This window comes from Girardinichthys multiradiatus, chromosome 7 (genome assembly GCF_021462225.1).
Source record: "Girardinichthys multiradiatus isolate DD_20200921_A chromosome 7, DD_fGirMul_XY1, whole genome shotgun sequence".
Classification (NCBI taxonomy): domain Eukaryota; kingdom Metazoa; phylum Chordata; class Actinopteri; order Cyprinodontiformes; family Goodeidae; genus Girardinichthys; species Girardinichthys multiradiatus.
The window spans coordinates 43,437,444-43,464,938 of record NC_061800.1 but is presented as its reverse complement, the minus strand read 5'-3'; the positions used below and the strand labels follow the sequence as shown (position 1 = coordinate 43,464,938).

The window sequence follows — 27,495 nt, the reverse complement described above, 5'->3', positions numbered from 1 at the left end:
CAAACCAAAGCAAATAGCAACAGCCTTCGAGGAATTGTATTTGGTCCAGTAAAACTGTATTAAAAGCATAAAACATGGTATTGGCAGCTTACCTGCAATATGATAGTAATGAAGTGTAGGAAGGCAGTATTAGGATAAAAATGTAAACTTTAAGAAGCAGTAAAACTGTACAAAGTTGTAACAAATAGTAATAAGATGTCATAGGATAAATGTTTGCCTTGTCCAGGCACAAAGCACTCCCAGACAGCTTGTCCATAGGAAAAACATTTTATTGAAAAACCTTTTCAGTTTGTAACAGACTGGTGGAATGTGTGTCATTTATCCTATTTGAAATTAATTAAAAATTTTGAATTTAAAATGTTTTTCTTTTCTTCACAATCTGGGCCTTCTGACACTGCCAGGAACGAAGCAGCTGTAATCATGACATGACAAAATAAAACTGGGGCAGACGATAAATGATGCAAATATAATACTGTTACTTACAAACTGGACTGAAATAAAATCATCAACGGAACATGAGAGAGAGAAAAAACAAACTAATTTAATAAATATTTATGGTACACACTTATGGCACAAATATGCAGCAGTCGGTTTGGCAACTTTTCTCTTTTTTTTTAAACCAAATTACCATGGAAACAGTGCAAAACGGGAGGAAGTGGGGAGGACACGGGCTTTCCTTAGGGCGCTAGCTAAAATACATTGCAAAAAATTCAAATTTTATACAAAACATCTTACTTTAAGAGTTTATAAAAAATGTTTTTATTGGGTTCTGGTCAATATTTACATAAGCTATTTACCAAAAAAGTAGTATGCTCTGTTTTACTGAAGTGTAATTCACTTTTTCTTTTTTTCACTTACTTTCCTACAAAGGTGAATAAGGCTATTGTAACAACCCAGGATCCATATACAATACAAACATTAATGTATTTACAGGTTCTTACCTACAGAAGTACGGTGCAAATTTACTGAGTCAAGTGACCAAGGGCTGACCATACAAGCAAGGCATTTTACAGTCGCCTGAGGTGCTTCTCTCAGCCCGCCGGCTGAAGACCCCCACAGCATCGCGACAACATTTCAGACGCTGGAGAGCTTTAGACGAGTGGCAGCTAAGAAAAGGACGCCAGATTCAAAGAAACTAAGGAGATTGTCAGATTCTGCCGCAGACAGAAAGCAACTAAAAAGCCATTTTTCTGTTTGTGTCTTTTTTTATCCACCTTAAACACTTGTCCGGTTCTGTTACTGATGCTTTTTCATGGTTTCATTTTTCACAGTTTGTACTACAGCACGTAGTCGAAACAGAAAAAAGGAAAAATAAAAAACAGACAGACACACTCTGCTAGTTTTGTTATGTTGGTTTGTTGTTACATCTTTCAGTGGTTAAGAACACTTTTTTCTTTTAGAATTGATTAAAAAAATAAATAAGAATTGCATATTTGCAGATTTTGTAGCCTCTCAGAGGCACAAACCTCAGATAATACAAGGCTTGGCTTTTCGGTGAAATTTGATGCTCATGAATCGATGAGGATGTGAATAATGGGCTGAAAAATGCTCGGGGAGAGGCCTAAGTCACTGCTAAGATCTAAGCCTGGTGTTAATGAAGTCACTGACGCACACATTAGACCACATACATGCATGGGGAACATGGAGAGTGTGTATGAGGAGAATCGGGCACACTAGGTGATTGTGGGAACAGCTACTCTTCACGTCATTTTGGGTTGGGATAACTCGCAGCTGGAGCCAGGACCAACTGTCCACCCATGGTTCTCCTTCCCAGGACTGGGCGGCTCTAAAGATATCAAATAATCAAAACCTAGATTGCATAATGTGCACTTATACCACTTATATATTAAAACTAGTTTCTTCTTCTCCATACCGTCTGACAACACCTGTGCTCTGTGTCTATCATAAATAAATTTAATCATCTTATTTTTGTATTTTTTCATCTTTTAATGTCCTTTTGTAATGTACATCTATTTGAAGTAAAAATAAAAAAAAACAAGACTCACAGGAAGGAAATGCTAATGGAGACTGATAACAGTAAAAGTTTAAGCTGATGTCTCTGTGCTTTGCAGAAAAAAACAGAAAAGCACCGGTCAGGCTGAATTTTGGGCCCTTAGGGTACCCTTAGTCATCACTGGACCCCTGGGGGTTCCCATTACAGTACCTAGTACCATTTCAGCCAGCTACTCTAACCTCCACAAGGTCTTACAGCAGTAAGGCGAACTGGATTTATATTGCCCCAAAGGCCTTCCAGGTCTGAGAGGCGAGCCGCTGACGGGATACAGAGGCTCTCTCATCTCCAGATACCACTGCGTCTCTCGCTGTGGACCACTGAGGAGAGTGGAGGGACTAAAGTAAAAAGGAGGGGTTAAAAGTGCTGCACTATGTAAGATAAAAGTCCTCCACTCTGCAGAGTCCACCTCCTCCTGTTTTTAAGTGAGCTGCTGCCACGCGTGAGGTTCAGTGACACATATGACAATCGGGAAAAGAAAAAACTCTATCTGCACTCAAACTATACCAGAGTATAAAAACCAGATATGAACAAAACCAGTAAATGTGGAACAAAAAGAGAATGAATCGTTTTCTCTAAACCTTCAAGTAAAACATGAAAGAAAACTGAGCTGAGGATGAGGAGAAATGCTGTGATCAACAACACGTCACATTGACCAGTGAGTCTGTTTCTGTGCACACGTGAGTGTTTATGTGTGATGGTAATCATGTGGGTGGACAGGTGAGTGGGTGATCTCCGTGAGTCAATCAGGAAAGGTCCCAGAGAAGTCCGGTGTGGGAATCTCTCTGCATCCAGCTGGTAAATCCGGTCAGTCTCTGTGGCCCGTGGGCGTCAGAGGAGGGCAGCCATCGTCTGAGTTCAAGCTCCGCCCACTTCCTACTTTAACTCCATCATCAAATCCATTTAAGGTCTCATTTTCAAACAGTAGTCCCTCTTCCACTGACCTGTCATCCTCTTACACCATCAGAAACCTTACATAACATCCATAAATCCGTCTGTCCCACTCAGAACGCCGGCCGCAGTGGACGAAATTTAAAACCCTGCTAGGGAAGAAGAGACTGTCTGCTCTGCTTCCCAGCGAGCAGCAGCTTCTCTACGCGTCTCATCTGCACTGACTGTGACTACACCGAAGCGAAGAGCAAAACTCAGAGAGCAAACGACTAGTGACAAAACATCAGAGGAAAGGAGGAGGAGTTGACAGAGAGAGAGAGCGGGAAGGAAAACTCCGCTCTGTCCGTGGATTCATCTGGGTCCTGCGTTTTCCCAGTTCTCCACTTCAGACCTTGTAATAAATGTTGGCTGGGCTCTGAGGCGGCATCTCCTGAACTATATAGACCGGGTGTCCGTAGTCCCCGCTGACCTTCTCGTAGTGTGGGCAGAAGACGCTGTCAGCAGTCCTGAGTGGGATGATGATGTCGCTGGGCTCCGAGCCATTGTTGTTGCCGCCACCTCCACTCCGTTTGGGCGTGGCCAGCGTGCTCAGCGACAGCGTGGCTGTGTGCTGAGGTGAGTGTTTGCGGTGCCGCCGTCGATACTTCAACAGCAGCAGAACCAGCATGACGATGATGACGATGAAGATGACGCCACCCGAGGCGATGCCCACAAAGATGGCCACCTCGGAGCCGATGGCGCTGGACGACTTTCCGTCATTGCTGTTGGATCCTCCACCTTCTCTTTTGGGTTTGCCTGGAAGAATAATGAGATGGAGTCAGAAACCAGCAGGAGCTTCAATTATCAAATCCATAAGAACTCTGTGTTTGATTAGGAAAAACAAGCCAGTTTTATTACTGTTGTTCCTTTGCGCCTCTTCCTGGATTTCTCTCAACATATTTGCGTTGAAGCACAGAGGACAGCAGTACAGTAGCTCTGAGTGAAACTCATCTGCAGGAAGCTTTTGTAAAAAGGTCACATCTGATCCATGCCTATTCAAATTCAGCCTGCAAAGACTTCAACCTTGAAACTAGGGCAATCAGAGGCTGATAGGAGATCCCGGCAAACTGCACTCAGATAAATTGCGTTTTGAAAGACATAAAAAGTAACTTGATTTTCTAGCTAACAGCCCCAGAGGGGAGGAAAAATGAAATGTTTGATACGGTCATGAAACATCAATTATGGAGGCAAGCTGTGCTCAGACTACCAGCAATGGACACTCTGGTTCAGATCCAACACTAAAGGGTGGGAGTGTGGTGTTCTGCCCGGGACAGGCAGGATTACTGCACCCCCCTGTCTGCCACGGCTTCCATGTGGGCCTTAAAGTGCTTTCCCTATGCTGGCTGGGTGGGTGGGAAGGACAGAGGGAGTGAATGAACAGTGGTGGGCGGCCCAAAGAGTGGACTCTTCCTTTGTTGAACAAGGGATTATGCTGCCTGGAGCTCTCTGAGGCCCATATGCTAAGCTAGCAGCCGGGACAGAGGGATGGGACGGGAGGAAGATGCTGACGTCTGCAGGATTTAATGTGTGCGATCTAAAGGATCCATGTTAAACAAACTGAAAGTTGAAACAGGAATTTCTGATTGATTTTTTTGTAGAAATATTCAGCAAAATTTGTTTATTATTACTACAAGTTATCAATCTTCAAGATTCAGGTTCGAGTTCTGTCATCTCGCAGCTGAACGATTAGCTGCGCAGGATGGATCCCAGAGCAGAAACATTTGTTTTATCTTCTTTCCAGCATAAAAGGTCCAGGAGGATTAGGATCCGGACACCTCGGGTTGTTGTTGTTGTTCTCTAACATATGATGATGAATAATATTATGCAGCTTTGTAAAAGCTGTCATATATCCCACATTTCCTCCAGATGCACTTAATTTATCTGAAGTCGTGAACTCCACATGCTTTCCAGCTTTAAGGAGGAGCACCACCTTCATTTTAATTTCCTTTTGCAAATTTGAAGGTGATTAAACCTCGTTCTTCAGTTTCATCTGAAATAAATTCTGACTATTCACCAGTCTCATTTTCCAGGCATGTAAACGCTCTAATGCTTGAATAGTTTTGTTATTTTAGTTGTTTCTTTTCAGCGATCCAGGGGACCGTTTATGTGGGTCAGCCTGCTGAATGTATCCCCAGGTCCTTCCTGCTTCTTACTGAGGAAATTATGATTTTTTTTACAGAGACATTTTTGAGTTGCAATCTAATAGCAGAGATAGAAGGCATGCAAACGAAGCTGCACAGCCCCAAACAAGCGCGTTTCTGTGTGCTAAGAATGGCAGACGGCGATCAGATCGTTTTCCTGAAAATGTCACCTAAGCGACGGGTTAAGGCTGAAATGCGAGCAGCCTGGAGACACCTTAGAAGTCCTTGAGGGGCCAGAGATGCCTATCAGTTTTATAGGCAACATTCAATTACCGGCTGATGATTCGCTGACCTTTTTTCTCTGCACATACACACACACACACACACCCACACACCCACTCTTTGGCCTCTCACACACCACTGAACCTTATCTGACTTGTCTAAAACAGTGTGCTCTACAAACTTCCTCAGTGTTTCAATAAATCCTCCACATAATTCCCTCTTTTCCCGGGATGTGAGTTTTAAAGAGATGACCTCACCTTGTTTCTCCTGAACTTCATTTCGCTCCCTGTCGTCATCTGGTGACCCGGGTTTGTAAGTTGTTCTCGTAGGGATGTCTTTGGGTGAAACGGGGTCAGAGGGATCTGAAAGAAAACCACATAACATGGATACAGATTAGCAGGGAATGCTCAAGTTTCTTCAGTTTATATTGATAAATTCATAAAGACACCTTGGTGGCTGCCATGACTGATTTCATTCCCTGCACAGTAACAGAACATTAACTGCAGAAAAACACTTAAAGCCTTAAATTGGTAAATATTTATATTATCCTAATCAAAGAAGAAATAAAAACATATTAAGGAACAAAAGACATGGATTTGTACAAATTTATAATAGAAAGCATAATTGCATTAATTTTGATGTAATACATTTCTAAGGAATAAAAAATATATAAAATAAAATAAATAATACTAGATAATTAGGTACTGGTGTGAAGGTCTTGTTTTAAACATGATTAGGCCAACAGAGGTGAAGATGAACTCCTCACTGAGGGGATCTGGTTTCTCAGGGGAATTAAGTTGCAACTCTTTTGGGTCTTCTAAACCCAAACGCTTTTTCAGAGACCATCCTGAGAAACAGTCAATTTACTACCAGCACTGATCATCTAAATGTTCTGCAGAAACTTTACCCAGATGTCTAAGGAGTCAGGCCTGGGACAGTTTTGTTTCCCAAACTTAATGTTTCCAGCTTCTTTCCTGATTCTTGTCACACATGGAACAAGACTTACAAATTTCAATGTATTTTACTAGGATTTAATGTGGTATAACAACACAAAGTAGTACAAAGTAGAAGAAGCATGATATGTGGTTTATCTGAAAGATGTGGCCTGCACTGGTATTCAGCCATCCTGAGTCGATATAGAACCAGCTATTTCTGCAAATGCAGCTGCAGGCCATATGTAGTATGTCTCTACCAGCTTTGTACATCTAGACGTTGAAACTTTTGCAAATTGGCTCAGACTGGATGGAGAGCATCTGTGAGGATCAATTTTAAAGCCGTGCCTTGGATTTTTAACGGGTGAATATACTTCGATCTAAACCAGGAGTCTCCAACTCCTAACTTTTAGATACATCCCTGAACCAACACTGCTGAACGAAATGACTGAATATGCATGCCATCAAGTTTGCCTATAGGCCTGGTAATGAGGTATTTTTTTGATTCAGGTTCGTTGGAGCAGAAATGCATCTAAAAGCTGCAGGACAGTAGCTCTGGAGGACTGGAGTTAGAGACCCCTGATAGAAACCGTTCTATTGTAGCTCTGAACAATGTTTAGAGTCATCGCTCTGCTGGAAGGTGAACCTCCACCCAATCTCAAGTCTTTTGCAGCTTCTAACAGGCTTTCCTTCAGGATTACCTCTTATCAACCTTCATTCATGTTTCCATCAAGCTTCCCTGTCCTTGCTGAAGAAAAGCCTCCCCACAGCATGATGATGCCACCACCATGTGTCTCTGTGGGGATGGTGTGTTCATTGTGATGTGTTGTGCTGGTTTATCACAGCACATGGTGTTTTACATGTGAGCAAGTGCTGAGTTTTGGTTCTCTTTTTTTTTAAATCCCAATAAAATACACTATAATAAGAACCATAATAAGATTCGGGTTCAGGAGAATGTTGGAGCTGTGCACACTTCTGAGGCGAGTGCATATAACGCTCTAAGGGAGCATCTGCTGGGTTATGAATCATGGGAATTATGCATCTAAACTAGATTAGCATATGTAGAGGGAATGTAGTTGAAAGAGTGTGAGAGTAGATGTACCCTGTGTTTGGCTGTGTATTAGGGTTTGCTGGATTACATTTCCTGCCCCTCCCCCGCCTGCAGCCCCAGGTGTCATGGAGACGATGGAGCTGCACGCTGCACCGCCTCCTCTGACCTTATTCGGAGTTTTGCACATCGTTCGTGCTGCACTGCGACCGCCTGCAGATGCTCACGACCGTAACTCAATGCTACGATACTCACTCTGGCCCACTTTCATGATTATCTTCATGGACTTGGTCTTGCACACTCCTCCTTCCTGGTTGTCGATGCCCTCCATGGTGCCATTGGATGTAGCTGGAGGAGGAAATGGAGAGAAGCACAGGGTTAGAACGGGCTGTCAGAGTGAGGATGTGTTGGAGACACAATATATGCAGATACAGGACCATCTGAGGAAAAACAGAACCTTCCTCTGAGGAAGGATATGACTCACTCCCCTTTAATAAAATCACAATTTGCCTGTTCATCACCTCGGCCGCTTTGCTCCGGTGGAATATTTCACATCCCTGAAGTCAATTAGCCTGAGTAATTGTGACTGTAATATGTCTAACTGCACTGATGGGCCTTATGAAGGAGCCTGTTAGGGGAGCTGAGGAGGGGGCTGAGACAAGGCGGCGATGACAGCAGACATGTTGGCAGGCTGCGGGTGGATTCAGTGGTTTAAGTGCATTAGCACAAATGACACCTAGGAGAGTGGTGGCCGCTTATTAAAGAAGACGTTTTTTATTTGAAAAACCTTAAAACGCTCAAAGAAAACCGAGATGAAAAGACAGAAAACAGATGCAGGTAAACAGAAGGACACGAAAGGCAGAGACAAAGGCTGCCAAGACCAGGCGATGTAATTGTTGATGTCGAGTACAAAAACGAAATTCTTAAACTTCTCAACAACATTTTTATACAGTTTTTCTTTGTCTTCATGTTGAAGTTTATCTGTCTCTGGTGTTTCCTGGCATACAACTGCAACTGCGTTTAGAACAACTTCGGAAGGTTCAGGTTTATCTGTTGAACCCACAATGCTTGATTTTTGGATGAAAAATAGACATTCAGATAATTGATTTATGTAAAAAAAAATGGTTAAAGGCAGCCTTCAAGTTAATTTAAAGGAAGTAAAAGGTGTGGAGACAGCTTAAAGGGTGAGAAAAAGAGCAAAAATGTTGAGGAAAAGGAGGAAGAGAAATCAGGATGTTCTGTGAGTGACAGGAAAGAGGCTGGAAGAAGTCACTTTGGAAAAATTTTACTCCTGTGCAAAAATAAAAAGCTGCCATTTTAACTCAACCAACAAGCTCCACCTTTCAACTCATGTGCTGCCTCTAGAGGCCAGTTCATGGAACTGCATCCACATTAGATTATGAGTGAGTGGGGGGGGGGGGGGGGGGGGCTTATGGTCTATCAGGTCAGTAACACAGAGGCCAACGAGCTGCCAGAGCTTAGAGGCTTGGCTTCCGGCCAGCGCTCAGTGGCCCGCATTCACATCAGCCACCACAGCATCCACCCACCCTCACCCGTTACTCCCCTCTGCTTCCTCTCCTACGTCCTTTCCCCTCCTCTCCTGCCTCCTAACTGCCTGTCATACCCACCTTGCATATCTCACCTTGTTCCTGCAGTCTCCCCATCAGCTGCAGGAGAATCAGCATTCTAACTGAACCCATTTTGTAAAATTTGATCCCAGGTTTTCTCCTCCCTCTTCCTCATTTTCTCCTTCTCCTTTTTCACTCCCTCCCTGCCAGCTACCAATCATTTTGATCTGAATCCTCTTGCTTCAATAAGACGGTGATGTTAGTGGACACGGAGTGCATGTTAACGAGGGCTCGCCCCGACTCGGCTCCTTCTCTCACTGACCTGCAGCTTTCGAGCAGAGACCCAGAAGCACATTATAGACAAAGCTGCTTAAAGGCTCCTGTTTCCCTCCTCAGCGGGTTGGTGTGTGCACACGCTTGTGTTTTCTTTCATAAACCTGTTAGCATAACACATGAACGCCACAATCCTGCAGGGATTCCCCTAACATCTTAATGTTGTTTACGTTGCACAGAGAGGAGCGTTCACGTTCCAAGTTCCGAATTGGGAAGGGGTCAGAGTTCATGTCATGGGAAAGAAAACATTTCACATGAACTCCTTCTCTTTGAAACACCAAGATACCAAACAGAGGCTTTTGTTTCTACAGAAAAAACAACTTCTCCAACTTTAAATTTCTGTTTTCCCTTTAAATGCGGGATAACAGACATTTTCCGTGCCAAGGCTGCAGTTCGGGCAGACCTGACTTGGATTTAAACAGAATGTGATTGTTAAATCGGCTGAATGACTTGGCCCTTCTCGGTTCGGTCAGACGGGGCCAAGCTGGAGCGGCTGACAGACGAGCTGGAAAGAGTTAACCAACTAATCCGAACCACTCGGGGTGGGAGCGGGGGGCTCGGACAAGACCCTCACAAATGGATTTAGGTAAAACTTTGGCAGGATGGAGGGGGATGAATGGAGGAGAAGGATGGAAATAAAGAGGAAAGGCAGGAAAAATGAAAAATAATTTAAGCACATAAATTTTTCAGCCTTCAGTGGTATTTGACAGAAAGCAGCCGGTTGCACGTTGACTCAGACACAGCAAGAAAATCCAACAAACAGCCATGAGTTCGTCTACATCATGGTTTAATCATGAAACTGGGAAAAACAGAAAAACCATGATCCAATATTCGTTGATTTTTTTTTTTTTTATACAGCCTTGCTGTATTTTCATATGACTGCAATTATGTCTTACAACGTCTAGGAAACTTATAGTGAATAAATCAGAAAAAAAAGCTATTTGGCGCAAGTACTTTCAGAAAAATATTTAGCATTTAAAACCTAATCAGATCCAAACACTGAGGTGGACACTTTCACTGCCAAAATAATCAGACGAATAAATATTTCTTAATTCCCACAAATAATAAAACACTGGAAATATATCCTGTGATGTCATATCTACCCCAACATAAAACTGTCAGAGATTCATTTAGTCCATTATGTCTGTATGATAAAGGAAATCATCTTTTCACTCCACTGTTTGAACTGTATTAACAACAAAATCTCAGAGACTTTTATCCATAACTTCCTTAATATTTGTTATATTCATACATGCACAATCTGAGCAGAAACTTCAACAGTAACAGTTATAGAAGGAGAAGATGTTTTATAATTTATAAGAAGTTTCTTTTCAACATTAAAGCAGCTGAACAGTTTGTATTTGTGTTGCTGTGGGGTCTGCTTGTGGAATTGCACAGTTGTACCAGGCTGCATGGGGTCTTGATTTTTCCTAATACAGATAAAACCTCGTTCTCATCCTCGTAAACAATTCATCGTGTACCACTTTGTCTCATGAGGTGGATGTTCCATTACACCCTTATAAATCTGTTTTATTTACCAAAAATACCATAACCAGGGGAGTTTAAATCCACCTAAAACAACCACAGCCATGTTGGCAAAGACTTCATTGCTTTGCAGATGCACAGATGATACTGGTGACTGCCAATGGTAGATGAACTCTTAAACTAGGGGTTCTACAGAGTTCTGCAGGTTCCTGCTGAGGGCCTTGGTATCTGATTCAGGTGTGGTAAAGCTGATCTAAATGTTGCAGGAAAACAGTTCCCTGAAAGACAGACGTTTGAGGCCTTGTTGGAGCACAGTTTCTACCTGGTCTATGTGAGCAGACTGTATATAACAGTATTTGTCTCCAAGCAACAACCCTGGAGAAGTCACATAAGATTTGCAGTAAAACATTTTTGTGCATTTGTTCAAACAGTTGGAAAATAACTCGTTATTCCTAGGTGTTGTGGTCCAGTTTATCTCAACTGGAACCAATAAATTCCCAGTATTGCTGCAGAAGCATTTGAAAGCAAACAAGGAAAAAAAGATGTCTGCTGGTTTGCTAGCCGTTAAAAAATGTAGAAAGGTAATGAAATCGATCAGACAAAGGTGGCATCAGGAAGCGTGTTTAAAAATCAGCGCACACCAAACTCCTGAGCTTTCTCTGTGTTCAATTTAAATATCTCCTGTTTGTCAAATGAAGAGGGTGGAAAATCAGCCAGAGCTTAACGAGATAGTGAGTTGTGTTCGGATAAAGACTTCCTAAATGCTTTCCCGTCTCTATCCTGATCCTACCACAAAAAAGACAAAACAAAACAATCAAAACAGAAATCCTTAATTGGCTTACTTAGTAATTTTTCATGAAAATTTAACCCCTTTCTTTACATTATAGATAATAGAATTGTACTTTTTATTTAAAGGCAATTTTGTTAAATTTGTATCCAGTTTGAAAAGGCTTAATAAACTGAATTGCCATGTTTCCTGTGTATAATTAATACACAATGCAGTGACCCAGCCAATGCTGGGTCAATAAATATTAGAACAGAGCAGAAACATGACAGAGACAAAGCGGTCTTTCGGATCGGATCAGAACAGAAGGGACATCCTGACGAACAGAATGAGGATGGATTTAGGAAAGATGGAGGCAGCCATGATCTAAACGCTGAGCTCCGTCCGTTATTTTGCCGTGGAACGTGAGGACATCATCACAGAGCAGAGGTTACAGGCTGGTTAATGCCTGTCACGGCAGTGCACAGTAATCTGCCGTGACAGCAGGCGCCTTCGGTCCCTTTCAGGACCCCTGTGACCCCCTGAGAGAGGCCGGAGCAGAGCCGGGTCACCACGAATACCAAAGTTGCCTAACAACCATCTCTAATTACTAGAAAAAAAAAAAACACTCACAATCTATTGTTTGAATCCATTTGGGATGAATTTAACATCCAATTAGTGCAGCACTGAAAGGAGTTTATTTAATTTAAGGTGCAAAAAATCCAGCAGAAATCTATGAGAATATTTCCCACACAGAGACATTTTCACACTGACTGCAGCTGATTAATCCAGACAAGCATTTTCATAATGTGCAGATAATGTCACTGAGCTCATTCTGGGAATTAGACACAAACTAAAAAGCACATCTTAATTCTTGCAGCTCACAGAGATTGTGTTGTGACTCAAGGAAAAACTGATCAAATTTCCCTCTGACTGTGACTGCAGCTTTGTCCTTCTCCTGCCCTCCTCCTCTTCCTCTCTTTAGCTCTTTTTCCTCGCCCCTCCTCACCCAAGACCTCCCTCGTTAGCTCTCTTTCGTCACTCTCTCTGGCCCCTTTCCCTCCTTATTCATCCCTCTCTCTGCCTTCTCTTTGGCTCACGTAATCATCCGACTCGCTCGTCTCTCGGCTTCAGGCCACGCTGCCGCAAAGCATCACATCAGGTCCGTCTGTGGCACCATTGTGCACTTTAAAAACAGAGACATACACGGACACGCACGGAAAGCCGGTGACAAATCTGCCTGAGAACGGAAACAGGTCTGGAGGACACGAGCGCAAAATGGCAGTTCTTTCTGTATGTCTTCACCGCTGTTGGTTTGAAATAAAAACCCAGAAGTGTTGGCAGCGAACTCAATGGAGGCAATGTTAATCCAATCGGTCGAGCCTCAGATCCGCACAAGTGATGTGAGGCCGATTGTGAGGAGAAATGGAGGATTAAACGCTGCTTAATTAATTACGTATTGAGTGCTCACTCCAAGAGACTAATGAAACCCTGGCGGTGAACTTTTCTGAGGGGCTGTCACAGTCTGATGGTTCCTGGATGGGAATGGATGTTGGGAAGGAAATCGCACACACACACACAGATTCATTTCGCAGTGAAATTGGAGCTAAATTATAGAAAAATCTGCCATATTCTTCACTGTTAAACGTTGCTTTTCTTCTACACAAAAGTAGACTAAAGATGTACAAATAGCACCCCCTCAGGGCAACAGTGACGCTACTTAATGACAACGTTTCTTTTGATTCATGGATCAAACTATTTCCTTTTAGGTTTTGGTCCAATCACATGGTTCTGGCTTCTCTAACTTCTCATTTCTGGAACAAACAATAACCGACAGATATAATCATCATCCTTTTATGTTTAATATGATGGACGGTAAGCTTTAAGGAATCAGCTCATTTTCTAATCAATGGAGAGTCTCTGCTACAGTGGTTCAAAGAGCGTTCTCATGAAGAACTTCAAACTTAACTGCTTTGTTTTACATGATGAACGTAAACTAAGTGCAGCTCTCCCTGAACTCATCAAAAAATCGCTGTAGTGAGAAGTGAATGTTTTGTAAAAAAGTCCAAATTCAACCCCAAAGGTAAGAACTTAGTGAGCGTTGTGTGTGTGAGCCCGGGGGCAGTTCAGGCTTTAACACACGTATTTATCACTTTGGGTTTCTGTTATTATATAATAATTATACTTATTTAATAATAAATCCATTTCTATTTAGAAACTAAAGGCTCATGCCCTAACCATTAAAGCTATTAGATTATACTGTGTTTTTGTAGAGTGGTGTTATTGTCACTGTGCACAAGATATACAGGCAGGGAGAAAATACAGGTTTTGTCACTTTTAACTTTGCTTCCATAATCTAAGGTTAGCACAGCAAAAATAACAGTGCAGGTGTTCTCTTTAATATATATTAGAGGAAGGTTTGTCAGTTGATGTCTTTAAACAGTAAATCTTTTTTAAAGTAATAACATCTTGGTTATACCGCTTTAAAAGTGGCTTTAATTGAAGACATAGTTCTAATGTGCAAATCAAAATGTTGGTTTACTTTGCTTTCATGGGAATTCAGCCAAATTAAAATCCAAACCAAATAAGAGTTTTATTAAAGAGATGTAAATAAGGTGATAAATGCCGAGTTGAACATGCTATGATATGGCTTATAGGCTAACTGGTTTATGTTATGACCTTCTCTTTTTTTAAACTGTATTTTATGAAAAATGATGAAAAAATCAGACCAAGCACATGTTGGGAGTGTAAATTTATAGTGAACTAAAATTCACTAAAATTAGAACTAGTTCTCATTAAGGGTGAACTAACACAATACTGCTCTGGTAACCCCAGTCAGCTCAATTTTATCAACTGACAGAGTTGAAAGACCAGTTCAGACGCTTTGTTGGAACTTCACAAAAAAAAACAGCAAAGTAGAAATGGTTCTTTAGAGGTTTTGCAGAGAAAATTGAAACCGGTAGGGCCTGTTCAGAAGTCAAAATGTTTTTTCCACCTTTCTCCTGTCACAGGTGTAAAGGTCAGGAAATCCAGGTGTGAGCAGGACTGTTATTGTCAATGTGACTTAGAAGTGCATATGGGTGGTGCATTCACTACTTAAAATGTTAGCAGGAAAGCAGGTTAGCAGTAAAAACATGCAGCTTAATCTGAATCCCACCCCAGGAGTGAACAATTGTGCTTAAAGCTGTCCACTTCTAACTGAATCAGCCAGGATCAATGTTAATGTATAGATAGATCCTCCCATCATTTCACAGGTAACCAATGAAACTTTAGGGAAATAGATTCTTACTGTTTATTTTTATGAAACATATTTAATTTATACTTTTTTATCATTTTCTCAGATCTAGGAATCAATCGGTAATCTCTGATTGAGGAGCGCTCAACATAAAATATGCTGGGCTGTTCGGAAGCTGAAATGTTAAAGGTGAATGCACCAGCTATGTGCACTTCTAAGTCACACTGACACTAACAATCCTGCTCACACCTGCAGTTTTCCTGACCTCTACACCTGTTTTTACCTGGCTGCTAGGTGTTTAACACAGAAACTGCTCAGTCTGTTCCATCTTAAGGATTCAGGAGGCGAGATAACAGCATTAAGGAATTCAGAGGGGAGGCAGTGCGAACATCAACGGAGGAAAATCTGCAGGAAAATTGGATTTTCCAGCCTTTCTTATTCAAGATCCGAATCGACGTTTCCCACAGCTTTTTTTGTTCTGACTTGTCAAATCAGCGGCTGTGTGAAGAGGAAATTAAAGAAAGATTTAGAATGAGAAGGACGGTTGTCATTGGGCCTCTGCGCAGGTGGAGCTGGGTGTCCACTCATTAATTTCCCTTTCCAGAACCTGAGTAGAGCTCTAGATTCTGGTCCAACGCCAAGTGGTCAGCAGAGCAGAATAAACTTTGCTCATCCTATGGGGTTGAATGAAGTCTACTCCTGCTCTCTGTGTAAATCTAAAAAGAACTTGCTCTGCTCTGTTTGCTCACACTTCTCAACCTTCAGACGTGCCCTGCCATGCAAATAACCTGCAGCTCCGGCGGTCAGAAACAGAGCAGCCACTGTAACGCTCTAAGGGAGCAGATCAAACTGTGCACGAGTCTGATGCTGCTGCAGAGTTTGGTTTGAAGCAATCGTCCCTGCTCTTCTTTCATCCTTGCCTTACTCTCCTTTCTTCCCTGTAAGAAATATGGCCTTCCCCACTGTGACAGCTCACAGATGGCTGTGGCAGAGCCTCGCAGATGGTCCGATCTGCAGCACAACCCCCCTATACCCCCCCCATCGGCGCCACACAGATGGTTCAGTCCGCCTTCCATGTTTCAAACCAGGGGGCCGTCGCAAAAAACCCGTCAGAGCTTCCTCTCAGGATGGTATTAGTAAATCACAGGAAATCAGCGAGGCGGAGTGGACACACCTGCTGATCAACAGCTCTGCTTAAGACAAACAAACTCACCGGAGGTCTAACTAACTCGGGGAGGGGATAAAGACATATGTGATTCATACTCACAAATGATATAGTAGTCCCTTCCCTTGAAGAACTCCAGCCCCCACAGGTTCGGGCTGAACTCCTGAAACTTCAGGGTAAACTTCACATCCTGGTCGGGCTTCACGCAGTTCAGCAGCGGTGTGTCGGCCTTGGTGATGGTGCAGCTCTCCAGCTGCTCCCTGGGCACCATGTACACCTTGTAATATTCCACGCCGTCGCCCACCCCGCCATCCACTCGGGGGCACACAATGTCCAGCTTGTCCCCGATCTGCGGGTACAAAACCACGCCTTGGCCTGGAACAAATCTGGAACAAAAGACGGGAATGTGAGGCAAAGACACTTAACCAAAGAAAATCTGATGGCAACTCATTTATTATGCACTATTATGCTAGGTCCATACTAGCAAAAAAAACAGAGGAATTGGTTTAATTATTAATGTGGTAACTACTAATGGTGTCTATTCATTTTAGATGATGGCGCACCACAATGTGTAAATCTAAAATCGGTTAAAATTGGTATTGATGAAGAGAGCAAATAATGAGAGCGGCAAGATGCTAATCCAAACAAATAAAAAAAATGTTAAGCTCTGAAGTTGGAAAAGCAGCTGATGCCCAAAGATCCAACGTCTAAGTGCTTCTGTCTGCAGTGTTAGGAAACTGGCGCTTGTTTGAGATCGGTAAAAATAAGAAAGAAGAAGCTACTGGATCATATAAAAACCACAGAAAATGCTGACCACTGGTTGCTATGGGGATTCCCTCCCTTTCTGAGAAGCAACACACATGGTAATTTAAGGCTCAAACAAAAAGTCTTATTTTAAAAACAATAAAGTGTATCAAATTCTTGAAGGGGTGGTGGCAAAATGTTCTGGAACCGATTCATATACATTTTTATGGGCCTGCCAGGTTAATTCTAGCTGTGAAAGAAAAATTCAGAGTTTAGATATAATGGGAGTAAATGAGAGTTTGGATGTGTGCTCTCTGGCCTCTGGAGCGTTTTAACAGAAAACAATTAGTCCTACGGCAGTGGAAAACAAATTGAGCAAAAGCAGATAAAAATGCTCATGTTCTGGGGTATAAACTGTATATATGGAGATGACACTATGAGTATGAAACTGGTTAAAATCAAAAGTTTCTGACCAAAAGGACAAAATCTAGAGAATATGACATCCCACTTTAAGATGAACATTCTGTGATAAAATGTAAAAATTTCAAAACATTATAAAACCTAAACTTCACTTTGACCTCTGGTGATAAGTACCGGCCCCTGGATGGACAGACAGACGGATGGATTTCCAAAACATGATCGTTGGTTTGAGTAGCAATAAAAAGTGGAAGAAAAATAAGAAGCGCGCTGATTATTAAAATATCACCAGCACTCTTTTTGAGAAACTCAGCAGCATCAACTCACAAAGTTGTTTTTTAAATTTCCACAGATTTCACACAGAAGCATAGAACACAGTTCCTGAGTAGAAGGTAAAACCTTGGATGTTTCTGCTGAATGAATTTACCCTGCACACAATTACATTTGAATTGTTAACCAGTGATCCCCACAGGGCCTTTTATGCATAATACTGGGAATACTGGTGCATGTAAATAGACACAAATGCATTTCAAATGGGCATGAGTGAATACAAGACTAATAGATGGAACTGTAAAGCCCAAAGATATTTCCTTTAAAAGGACAGTTACTGATAAAGGTGTTTTTAATATTTTTTTTTACTTTAGTTTTTATTTAATTAAATGCTTAATATTAATAATAAATTGATTGTTTATATTCCTAGTCTTTCCCTCACATATTTTCATCCATGAGACAGAAGTTCTTGCATTTCCAAGAATATTCTATGAAACTGCAGCTAACTGAAATCAGGGGGAATAAAAAAGAAGAAACATTAAAGATTAACTTTGCTGATGGGGAAAAAAGATAACTTTTATTATCAACAAGAGGATTTATAGGTGAGCTGCCTCAGTTCACTGATTTTTAGGTAATTGGACGTGCTGTGATCCCTGGATCAGAACATGCTTGGCATCAGTCAACGGTCTGATAACAGTCGTTCAACCAGTGAAGATGCGTGAGGATTTTAAAGAGTTAATCTGTAGCCATTTGCTGATTCTTCGCATCAGCAGAATAAAAATAATCCCAATGCAGGTCCTGAAACTGAAGCATTTCTTCCCATTCCTGCATCTCCAGCACCAAACGTCACCTTGTTTGCTTCAGGCAGTAGTGGGTCATACGCTGACATACCAACATGCACACATGGCAGCAGCTAACTAGGCCGTGGCAATATTTTTTTTTCCTCTCTCCCTTCACCACCCGCAGGGATGTGCTCAGCAGTGGCATGGTGCATCCAGCAACAGGCTCAGGAAGAAAGAGAGGCGAATGGTGTGTGTACTGTACGTCTTCGCCTTGCAGCGCCATCTGCCATCGTCCTCTGTGAGTCTGGAGGAGAGGGAACAAGCAGAGTACGGAGCGGGAGACGGAGGGAGGCACGGTCACTGGAAACAGGCCTCAAGGCTACACCTCTTCCGCTGGAGTCTTTATGTGTGTGCAGAGCATTCATTCATGTGTCTGTATATAACATCTACATGAAGCGAAGCATGAGGTTCCTGCACAGTGAGCTTCGGTGCCTGGGTCTGCTTTGATATCTGTGCTTTTAATGAAGAGCACAGTTTGAGAGTATATTTAATAAAAGAAACTGCATCAGTCACATAACTTTCTACTTAACATCCTAGTAACTATCAGGATGAGATGGTTTCCTTAACGAAACAAATATGACGGATGAAACATCTATTTTTACTAGTCAACATTTTTAACTCATCAGAGTCAAATAATAATCATCCGGAACCATCCAAAACTTGACCAAATTATCACAGTGGGTTCTAATTTAATGACCATAAACTACGCAAAATGTAAAGAGAAAAATATGGACTTAGTTGCTCTGAGGACACAAACTCAGCAAGAAGAGGAAATTTACCACAGACATGAACAGATAACGGATCAAGGGTGACGCCCCCTGCCAGCCAGGAGACAGAATGCAGGTATGAGGAACTTTCTCATCAATTTCATCTTGAAAAACAAAACTAGGTCCGATGTTTTCACAATACCAGAGCGCAGATGTTTTCAAACTGTTTCAGAAGGGGTTCTGAATTAGCTCAAAAAGCGATATCATTGAAACGTTCGTCTAAAGCACCTAGATGCTTTCATTTTTTGGAATCTGATCATTAAGAGTCAGTACAAATCATGATGTGAGGTTTTCTTGGCTGCCATTCTGAGTGTGTTTGGGAATAAAGAATAAAATCCTTAGGTATGCAGAAATGAGGAGGTGGTGATGGAATGTGAAACGTCCCTGAGTGGATAAACCTCCAGGCTGTGTTTGGATGTTTGTGGGGTAAATATGAAGTAATTGCTGTTTAAAACAAACAGGTCTGAGAACTGAAAGTGTAAAAAAATGGAAAAGCAGTTGTTAAAAACACCAGAAAATCTAGTTCTGAACATTTTAAACAAGTTAGGACATAGAGCTGGGAATTACGATAATACAGTTAAGTGGTTACGACTGATTTAATGAAACTCAAACTGACTGAATAATATTTTTAAAATAACTTAAAACATATGACAAAGCTACAAATCCAGCCTCATTATTTATTCAACAAAAACGGGTGAGAAGTTTGCTTCAGCAGCTTGTAGAATCAGTTTTGGCAACTGGAGTTTGATATCTGCTACGTTTTTAGTCCTGAATTCAGAAACCCAAAGAAACTCCAACTATATAATTAGCCTTGATGACACTCTGGTGCTTAAACGCAGCTCTGAGGTTCTTAAAATGATTTGTCTTTCTCTAACATTTTTAAACATTAGGAGGATCTGAGCGAAGCAGAAAACGTCTTCCTGCTTCAGTCAGATAAACTTGAACACTGACGCCATTTTAGCTGGGTGTCCAAAGGACTCTGAAAATGTTACAGCTGATCCAAACAGGTGCTTCAGAGGGGGATCATATTGCCTCTCTTGTCCCATCTCTGCACGGGCTTCCAGTGCAGCTTTACAACGTAGAAAGCCTTTAATGGACTACAGCTTCATCGTATCTTAAAACAGCTCATTGTTCTTGATCAGCCCTCGTAAATTTGTATATCTCTCCCGGACTTCTGGTTGTTCCCAGAATTTCAGAGATTCCAGCCTCTCTCTTGTGGATTTTGCAGGACACCAGAACCGTGGGTTGCTTGCCAGCCCTTAAAATCGTAAATCACACCTTATTTGACATTTAAAAGCAGCATCACTATTAAACGAATTAGAAATGCACTTTGTTCCATATTTTCTAAAGGTCAGGGCAAATCTTTTATACTTTATACTCAACTACTTCAGTAGGAGCACTTTGAGCTTCTTTAATCTTTTAAATCAGTCTGCAGCTTCTCTCATTTAAATGAGATGAGGACAAAATCAATTTATGCATCTCTTGTTATTGGTACAAAAAGCTATTAACTTTAATCAATACCAATCATAATCTGATCATATTTTAATGTTTGTAAAAAGGTTGAGAGTAAATAAATGTAATGATTCTTGTATTAACTGGTCTTACATTTAAAACGTTTTGAAATTTAATTCAAGATACCATAAAATTCATCTATTTTGATGCATTAATCGTGTATAAATACATGAATAACTTCCACGTCTCCAGGATCTATCCTTATTGGGCCATCAGAATGAGAAATGTATGTTGATTTAGGGTGACGTTTTATCAGCAGAATTTGAAACAATAAGAAACGAAAATCACATGTAAAAGATTTATGAAGCCAAGGGTAATATTTTGAAGATTATCCTTATTTCAGCTGCCAGCAGCCGCTCTTCTATGAAACCCAAGTTTTTCCTCCTTTTGTTTTAATTCTTGTACTTTTGACATTTTTGGTTTCTCATAGATGTTCACTACATTTTGTATATTGTCTTTGTATTATTATTATAACCCTATTTATTGTCTGTCTGCTTTGCTTCTTAAAGGCTCTGCGATACATTTGTGTTTGAAAAGTGTAAAAAAAATTAGGCAGAGTGTCACATTTCCTAAACCTCTGTGGCGTTAAGGTACAGTGCAAAGTGTCCCAGTCACACAAAATCTGGGTGTGTGGTTCTTCCTCGGGAAAGTTTGGAGGCTTCCACCCTTTTTTATTTATTTTTTGTTTCTGTTTGGTTCTGATCCTTTATGAAATCCTAACTGGGGCGGTATTTTAGCCCTGAGCAAAAGCCACACGGCTTACACACCACATCCTCTCCGTTCGACTGCTGTGTCTCAGCCAGCTGATCTGCAGCAAAGTGCCGAATAATGAGAACATTCAATAAATGCTGACAAAGGGAGAAAAAAGCAGTCAAGAATGTGGCTTCAACTATAAGCTGCCAAGAGCCCGATTAAGGGCAAATATGACCCGTTCTGGATTGTCTTGTCCCAAAGAGCCCGAAAGTTCGGAGACGTGAAGTTAAGAGGAGAGATTAGGACAACTCAAAGCTGCAGACATGAGCAATAAAACTGAAGCAAGCCAAAGAAAGGTTACGGATAACCGTCCGGAGTGAAGAGGGAGGGGCGGAAAACAAATTACAGCATTCCATCTCATGATTGTAAATGTGTTCGACCCCCCCATCATACACACACACATACACACACCAAATCCGCCCACCAACAGGCTTTAAGGCACACTTGGCCCTTCACCTCCTCCTAAAGTCTTCCTAAAATGGCTTTTTTACCGAGACCCCTCCTCAATTCCGCCATAAATATTCCTGAACCAAAGAGCCTGTAGCAGTTTAACACGGATCAGGCTTTAAAGGAGTCTAAAGGTTGCCGTGAAAACATTCAACAACATGTTAATGGACTTTCTGATGCTTTCGGTTTGTCTTCCTGTTCCTCTTCACCCGCTTTTCCTCCAGACTTGTGTTCGTCGGCACCTTCGTATACATTTTCAGCTCCAGTTATCTGACATCTCCCAGTCTATCTGTGGATATCTGAATTTGAGTATTTTCCTGAAACTTCGCGATGTGAGAGTAAAATAAGACTAAAAAACAATATGTAACATCAGTAAATGATAAGCCAGAGCAGGAGTGGAGACAAACAGAAAAAAATGAAACATTTCAGTTTGAGGATCTTAAAAAAAAAAACAGCTGCAGGACGAAATCAGACTGGGATGCAATTTTACTCCGGAAAATCTGTCCGAAACCATTCAGGGTTGTTTTTGTTAACCAGACTTTTTAAATATTTTAACACCTAACTACAGCCAGTCCATTATTATGCTCAACTGCCTTTAAAAAGACATCAGAAAATTTTTACCTGAGAGACAAACTGAAACATTTACACAAAATTACTACAATTAAATTACTGCTGATTTAACCCTAAACTTTAAGAGTAATTTATGGACCAAACACAGTCAGATAAGGCAAACGAATAAATTCCTTTAGTTTCACTTTCTTTTTACATAATTTCAATCTAGGATTAGGTGTGTGTGCTAAGTAAAAATGTGATCATATTTGTAGAAAGTATTTTTAATTCTATCTTTAACGCTAATGATATAATGATATATTTATATATATATATATATATAGATATAGATAGATAGATAGATAGATAGATAGATAGATAGATAGATAGATGATAGATAGATAGATAGATAGATAGATAGATAGATAGATAGATAGATAGATAGATAGATAGATAGATAGATAGATAGATAGATAGATAGATAGATAGATAGATAGATAGATAGATAGATAGATAGATAGATAGATAGATAGATAGATAGATAGATAGATAGATAGATAGATAGATAGATAGATATTATGGGGAACTTTAAATGTAAACACATATCGAACCTCTCTACGTGCCGTTCCTAAGTTTTCTTGTCCAGGTCCTGGTGGAAAGAGGATCCAGGGTCAACGTCAAACTGGGACACATTTTTGGAAGTGAAAAATTTATGTTGAGGTAATTTTTTTCACTTTTTTACGAAGTTAAAGGCAGTAAAATCTGCAGTCTGGCAGGTCACTGACACTGAGACACTCTTGGGGAATTAAATATCTGGTTTTCCTACATTAGGACTGGAGAGAAACTGCAGAGCTTGTCATCTTCTCTCTGAGCTGAGGTTTTCCTCAGCTTGCCATTCTCCTCCTAAAGGTCAGGAGTGCGAAGCGAAGCAGGATGAGGGCAGAGTGGACCTCCAAGGCGACTGCTGGAGCGTCAGAGCCGGGATTCATTAAGGATTCAGACTAAAGAAGCTGAGCGGAGGCTGCGGCGAGGGTTAATCCATGCAGCCGCAGGTCTCTGAGAGGAACAGGGTCTTTACTCCCCTCTACCTTTCATCCTGTAATCCAGGCCCAGACATAATTATCCTCCTTCCCCTGAGAGACAGCAAGACAGAGAGAGAGAGACCTTCCTTCCATGTTTTACCTCCTTTCTTTAGTGTTTGGGACTCAGAAGAAAGTTCGACTCCAAACCCCAAAACTGAAAAGCTACATGTTGAATGTCTTTAATTTTACCTTCAACATTTTTGGCTCTAAAAACATTCCTGACAACATTAAGCCTCATCATGCACCCCCCTTATCCTTCCACATTTACAAAAGGACCCAGAGAGGTGCCCCCGTAACTGCCCGGTCACAAAGGGCCTTTGGGGCTTCTCTGTAATCTCTTAATGAACTGCAGCGGAGGAGAGGCAGCGCTCCTTTTCCATATCCCATGTAAAGTAGGGCTCCCTTTTGTTTCTCCCTCGCAACTACAAAATGGATTAGCAGTTGGAGGAGGCGCGATGATGTGAGGTGGGGGAGATGGGGTGCTGCAGGGGTCACTCACTTGTTTTCCTGAGGAGACTCGTTTAAAAAAGGGCAGTAAAGCAGCAACAACAATGAGGTTTAATCGACGGAGAAGCAGTGAGACAGGAGAGCCTATACAACACACACACACATATTAAACCGGCCCCAAGCTTTCACGGTTCCAACATTCATCTTTTCCTGAATAACTCGTCAAAGAGAACGACTAACACAAACTAAAAGAAAGAGCACTAACAGCCCAGGGCTGATGCACCGATCAGGCTTCTCCTGGCCGATACCAGTTTATGTTTTGCTTTCTGCTTTTGACAGATTCCTGTTGTTTCCTGACGACTATTAACACACGAACGAGGAAAAAATGTCCTGCAGGTTATTTGATAGAGGTGGTAGTTATAAATCTGAAAATGTCATCATTACGCGATTATTCCCTTTGTCCCTGATTGGATTTTTATAAAATCAAAAACTTAAATCAAAGTACATGCTGTAGGTTGATGTGTCTAGAGGCTTAAAATGGGAGTCATTTTATTTAATGCGCTCAATGATTAGGGAAAAATAAATCATAATTTTAAGTATTTGACAGATGAAAGGAAAAATCTGACGTTTCCAATTAAACTGATCAGTGCATTTTCTGTGCTGTGGAGGCTGTTCAACATTTTAAAAAACCGCCTGCTCCACTTCATCAACACTGAATCCGAACGACAGGATTCAGCTGAAGATTTAAAACAGATGCATATATCCAAAAAATCCAGTTTCCTGCTCTGGTACAAACACTGTTGCCAATAACCAGGCTTAACTGCTGAGCTCTTCGCCCAGAAAGCTCACACCCTGAGGCCTCCACACAATCTCAGGGTGGACTTATTATTACTTCTTCACTTGCTTTTTTAATTAAAGTTGATCTGCAGTTTTTCTTTTTTCTGTGATTTTATTGTTGAATGTTGTGGAATATAACCCACACTTTCCTCACTCTCCCCTTTCTCTTCAATCATCACCATGACCCCAGCCTCTCATACTGGTACCTAAAATCGGTTTCAACTGCCTTTGCAACTGACCCAAATTATCTTGCTGTGACGTTCTATTACAGCCTGCCAAATCTGCCACTCAATGAGTCCTTGAGATTCCAGTATGATATATATATATATATATATATATATATATATATATAGATAGATAGATAGATAGATATATATTGATATTGTGCTGATCTAATTTAAAGCAAAAGGCACAGTTGGTGTTTGAAAAAAATGTAGGTAACGTGACAGTAAAGTAAGACTCTCCAGTCCTAATGTGTTTTAATTAATCTGAAAAAAATAAAACGTTACGTTTTAATGACAAAAGACACAATTGGCTGAGTAATCTGAGAGAGAACCAAAGTGTGTGAGTTGTTTTTAACTCAGTTTGCACCAGAGCAACGCTAATTTATTTATTTTTCTTCAGTCACCAGAACCTGACAACCAAATGGCCTCCATGTAGCACCATAAAGCTTAAACAGCTGTCAGCATCAGCTCCAACTCTGATTCTAGCTTTGGTTGGGACGCAGACTCTTCCTGAACTCATACTAGCTGCTAAAGGTGCAACCTGAAGGTTTTTTGAAATGCATCTTTTGGTGCGTCCATCACCTTGCGCACAGAATGTCCGCAGAGTGGAGGCCGACAACAGAGGCTGCAGCTGAACGCAAGTGAAGCTCTGTGCTGCAGGGAGCGGGAGGAACCCGGGGAGGCATCGGGACAGGCTGCAGCGGGCCCCCAGGAGGCGCAAGGAAGGTTACCTCCACATTTCTACCCGCAGCAGGAGGCTGAGCAGCAGCACTGCTCCACTGAGTCCATCTCAATGTCAGAGCGGGAGATTGTGCGGCTGCGCTGGAGCCTGAAGCCGAGTTGTTGAGGGGTAGTTTGGAGTTTGGGCCGTGACTAAATGGACACAAAGACGGGACCCCTCCACCCCCCCCGGGCAGTGAGCAGTGGCACACAGCAGTAAAAAGACACTTCTTTTGGCTTCACTAAAGGAGTTAAAGCGTTTACTTCTGGGCCAACCGCAGCAGCAGCCATGGCTGAGAAGAAAAACACCTTATTTGTCCCTGATTTAACGCGTAACAGTTGAAGTTACCAAGTTCCGACCTGAAAAAGACTCCAAACAGAACGTCTAAGCGCAGAAACGGGACTGATGGTGCTTGCAACGGCCTGTCTGTTTGAAGTTTTAATCCAGCGGCCACATTTCTAGTAGAAATAACACTAAAATAAGCCTCATTGTTCAGAGGAACATTTCAACACACAGATACACACACACACACATACACAGCCAAAGAAAGAGGCCCGCTGGAGCTCAACAAAGTCTCCAACACATGGCTCATTTCTATTCATGCTCCAACTGAGAGGGAATTATATACATTCAAATGATTAAAGTAGAAATTCATATTAATATTCAATATTTTTGGCCTGAATTGGATCCCAATTTTCCCAATAATAATGTATTTAGCCTCCGGTGAGCAGCGCAAAGTGCGCGACATTTGTCCGCAGAATTTAGCCGCATAAAGCCGCACACACGGCGCTGGTTCCGAGCGGCCCCTCTCCGTTCTCTGCGCGTAAACATTCCCACAGTGAAATTCGTCAGCTCAGCAACTAAATGCGGGCGCCCTTAATGTCGGGTCGTGGATTTATTTAACCATAATTCACGGTTTCAACGCCCTAACGTGTTTTAGAGGAGCGGAGAACGGGGATTTTTTTTTAAAATAAATACATGATTTAAAAACGCAGAGAAATTAATTGGTTTATGTTAAAAATATTAATGTTTCCAGTTGGACTGAGATCTTTGTTTTTTTTTTATTTAGATGTTTCTTCATGTTCACCAGTTATTTGATGTATTTTTATTATTTAAAAAGTGCTTCTCCGCGCAGTCATGGCGCATTGATGAGTGCGCATTTCGCTCCACTTACTTGGTGTTGGTCGTGTTCCAGTAGATGGACTCCAGTATGAGCGGCCGACACAAGTCCAGCTCAAAGGCGAGGAAGAAAACCCCAAAATAATATCTCCACATCGAGTCCCCCATGGTGAGCCTGCGCGCCTCCCGGATGGATGGGTGCACACTCCGTCTCAGAGGGGAACAAACGTGTGTGTCCACGCACAAAAAGGGAGAAAAATAATCAGGAGAGAAATCTTCAGATTATATCCCGATCCAGTGCATACGGACCCAACAAGCCCCGATCAGAGCATCTCCAGCAGAGAGAGACCTGCTCCAAAAAGCGAAGGCGCACGGAGGCTGTTCATTCAGGGCGCAGCGCGTTAATATTCTCCCCCGCTCAGAGCGCAACACTTCAAGCCACTGAGATACATCCTTCAGAGAGGAGCAGAGCTGGGGTCCGCACACAAATATAAATCCCTCTGCGTAAAAGAGCCAACATCGAACAGCAGCAGAGCCAGGACCAGAGGAGGCTGAGATATTCCGCTTTCAGCTGGAGCTGGAGCTGGAGCTGGAGCTGGAGCTGGAGGTGGAGGGCGAACTGTGGGTGACAGCAGCACAAAAATGGAACAATGAGGTCGGATGGTCAAAATGAAAAAAATGAGCAGATGTGTGGATGAAAGAAATCAAAGGAGCTGGGATGGATGCTCTCATACTAAACAGGTCCAAACAAATTAAAAACTAAAGTGGGAAAAGAGAGCCGAGCAGGCGAAGAGAGGGCGGCTCAGTCCCGCAGATCCGTCCTCCCGCACACCAACGCACGCAGGAAGGATGTCGCCTGAACGGCTGCTACTCTCAAACCAGGCTGGGAAGTAACTGACAGAGACACAGACTTGGAATATTTGGTGGAGCT

General features: G+C 41.8%; 1 protein-coding gene across 1 annotated transcript; it reads right to left on the bottom strand.

Moving 5' to 3' along the window:
- Positions 1-251: 251 nt before the first annotated feature.
- Positions 252-27,470, bottom strand: efnb2a (ephrin-B2a). The gene is made up of 5 exons (XM_047370976.1): positions 26,620-27,470; positions 15,936-16,219; positions 7,540-7,632; positions 5,562-5,666; positions 252-3,697 (listed from the first exon to the last, which is right to left on the bottom strand). The coding sequence occupies exons 1-5, from the start codon at positions 26,730-26,732 to the stop codon at positions 3,288-3,290; spliced, it is 1,005 nt and encodes a 334-aa protein (XP_047226932.1). The 5' UTR covers positions 26,733-27,470; the 3' UTR covers positions 252-3,287.
- Between the last annotated feature and the right edge of the window lie 25 nt (positions 27,471-27,495).

Excerpts from the sequence above, each read along its gene's own strand:
- efnb2a (XM_047370976.1), bottom strand. The coding sequence starts at position 26,732 with ATGGGGGACTCGATGTGGAGATATTATTTTGGGGTTTTCTTCCTCGCC. Across the intron at positions 16,220-26,619 it reads TGGAACACGACCAACACCAA|ATTTGTTCCAGGCCAAGGCG; the intron begins GTAAGTGGAGCG and ends CTTTTGTTCCAG. Across the intron at positions 5,667-7,539 it reads AATCATGAAAGTGGGCCAGA|ATCCCTCTGACCCCGTTTCA; the intron begins GTGAGTATCGTA and ends GTTTTCTTTCAG.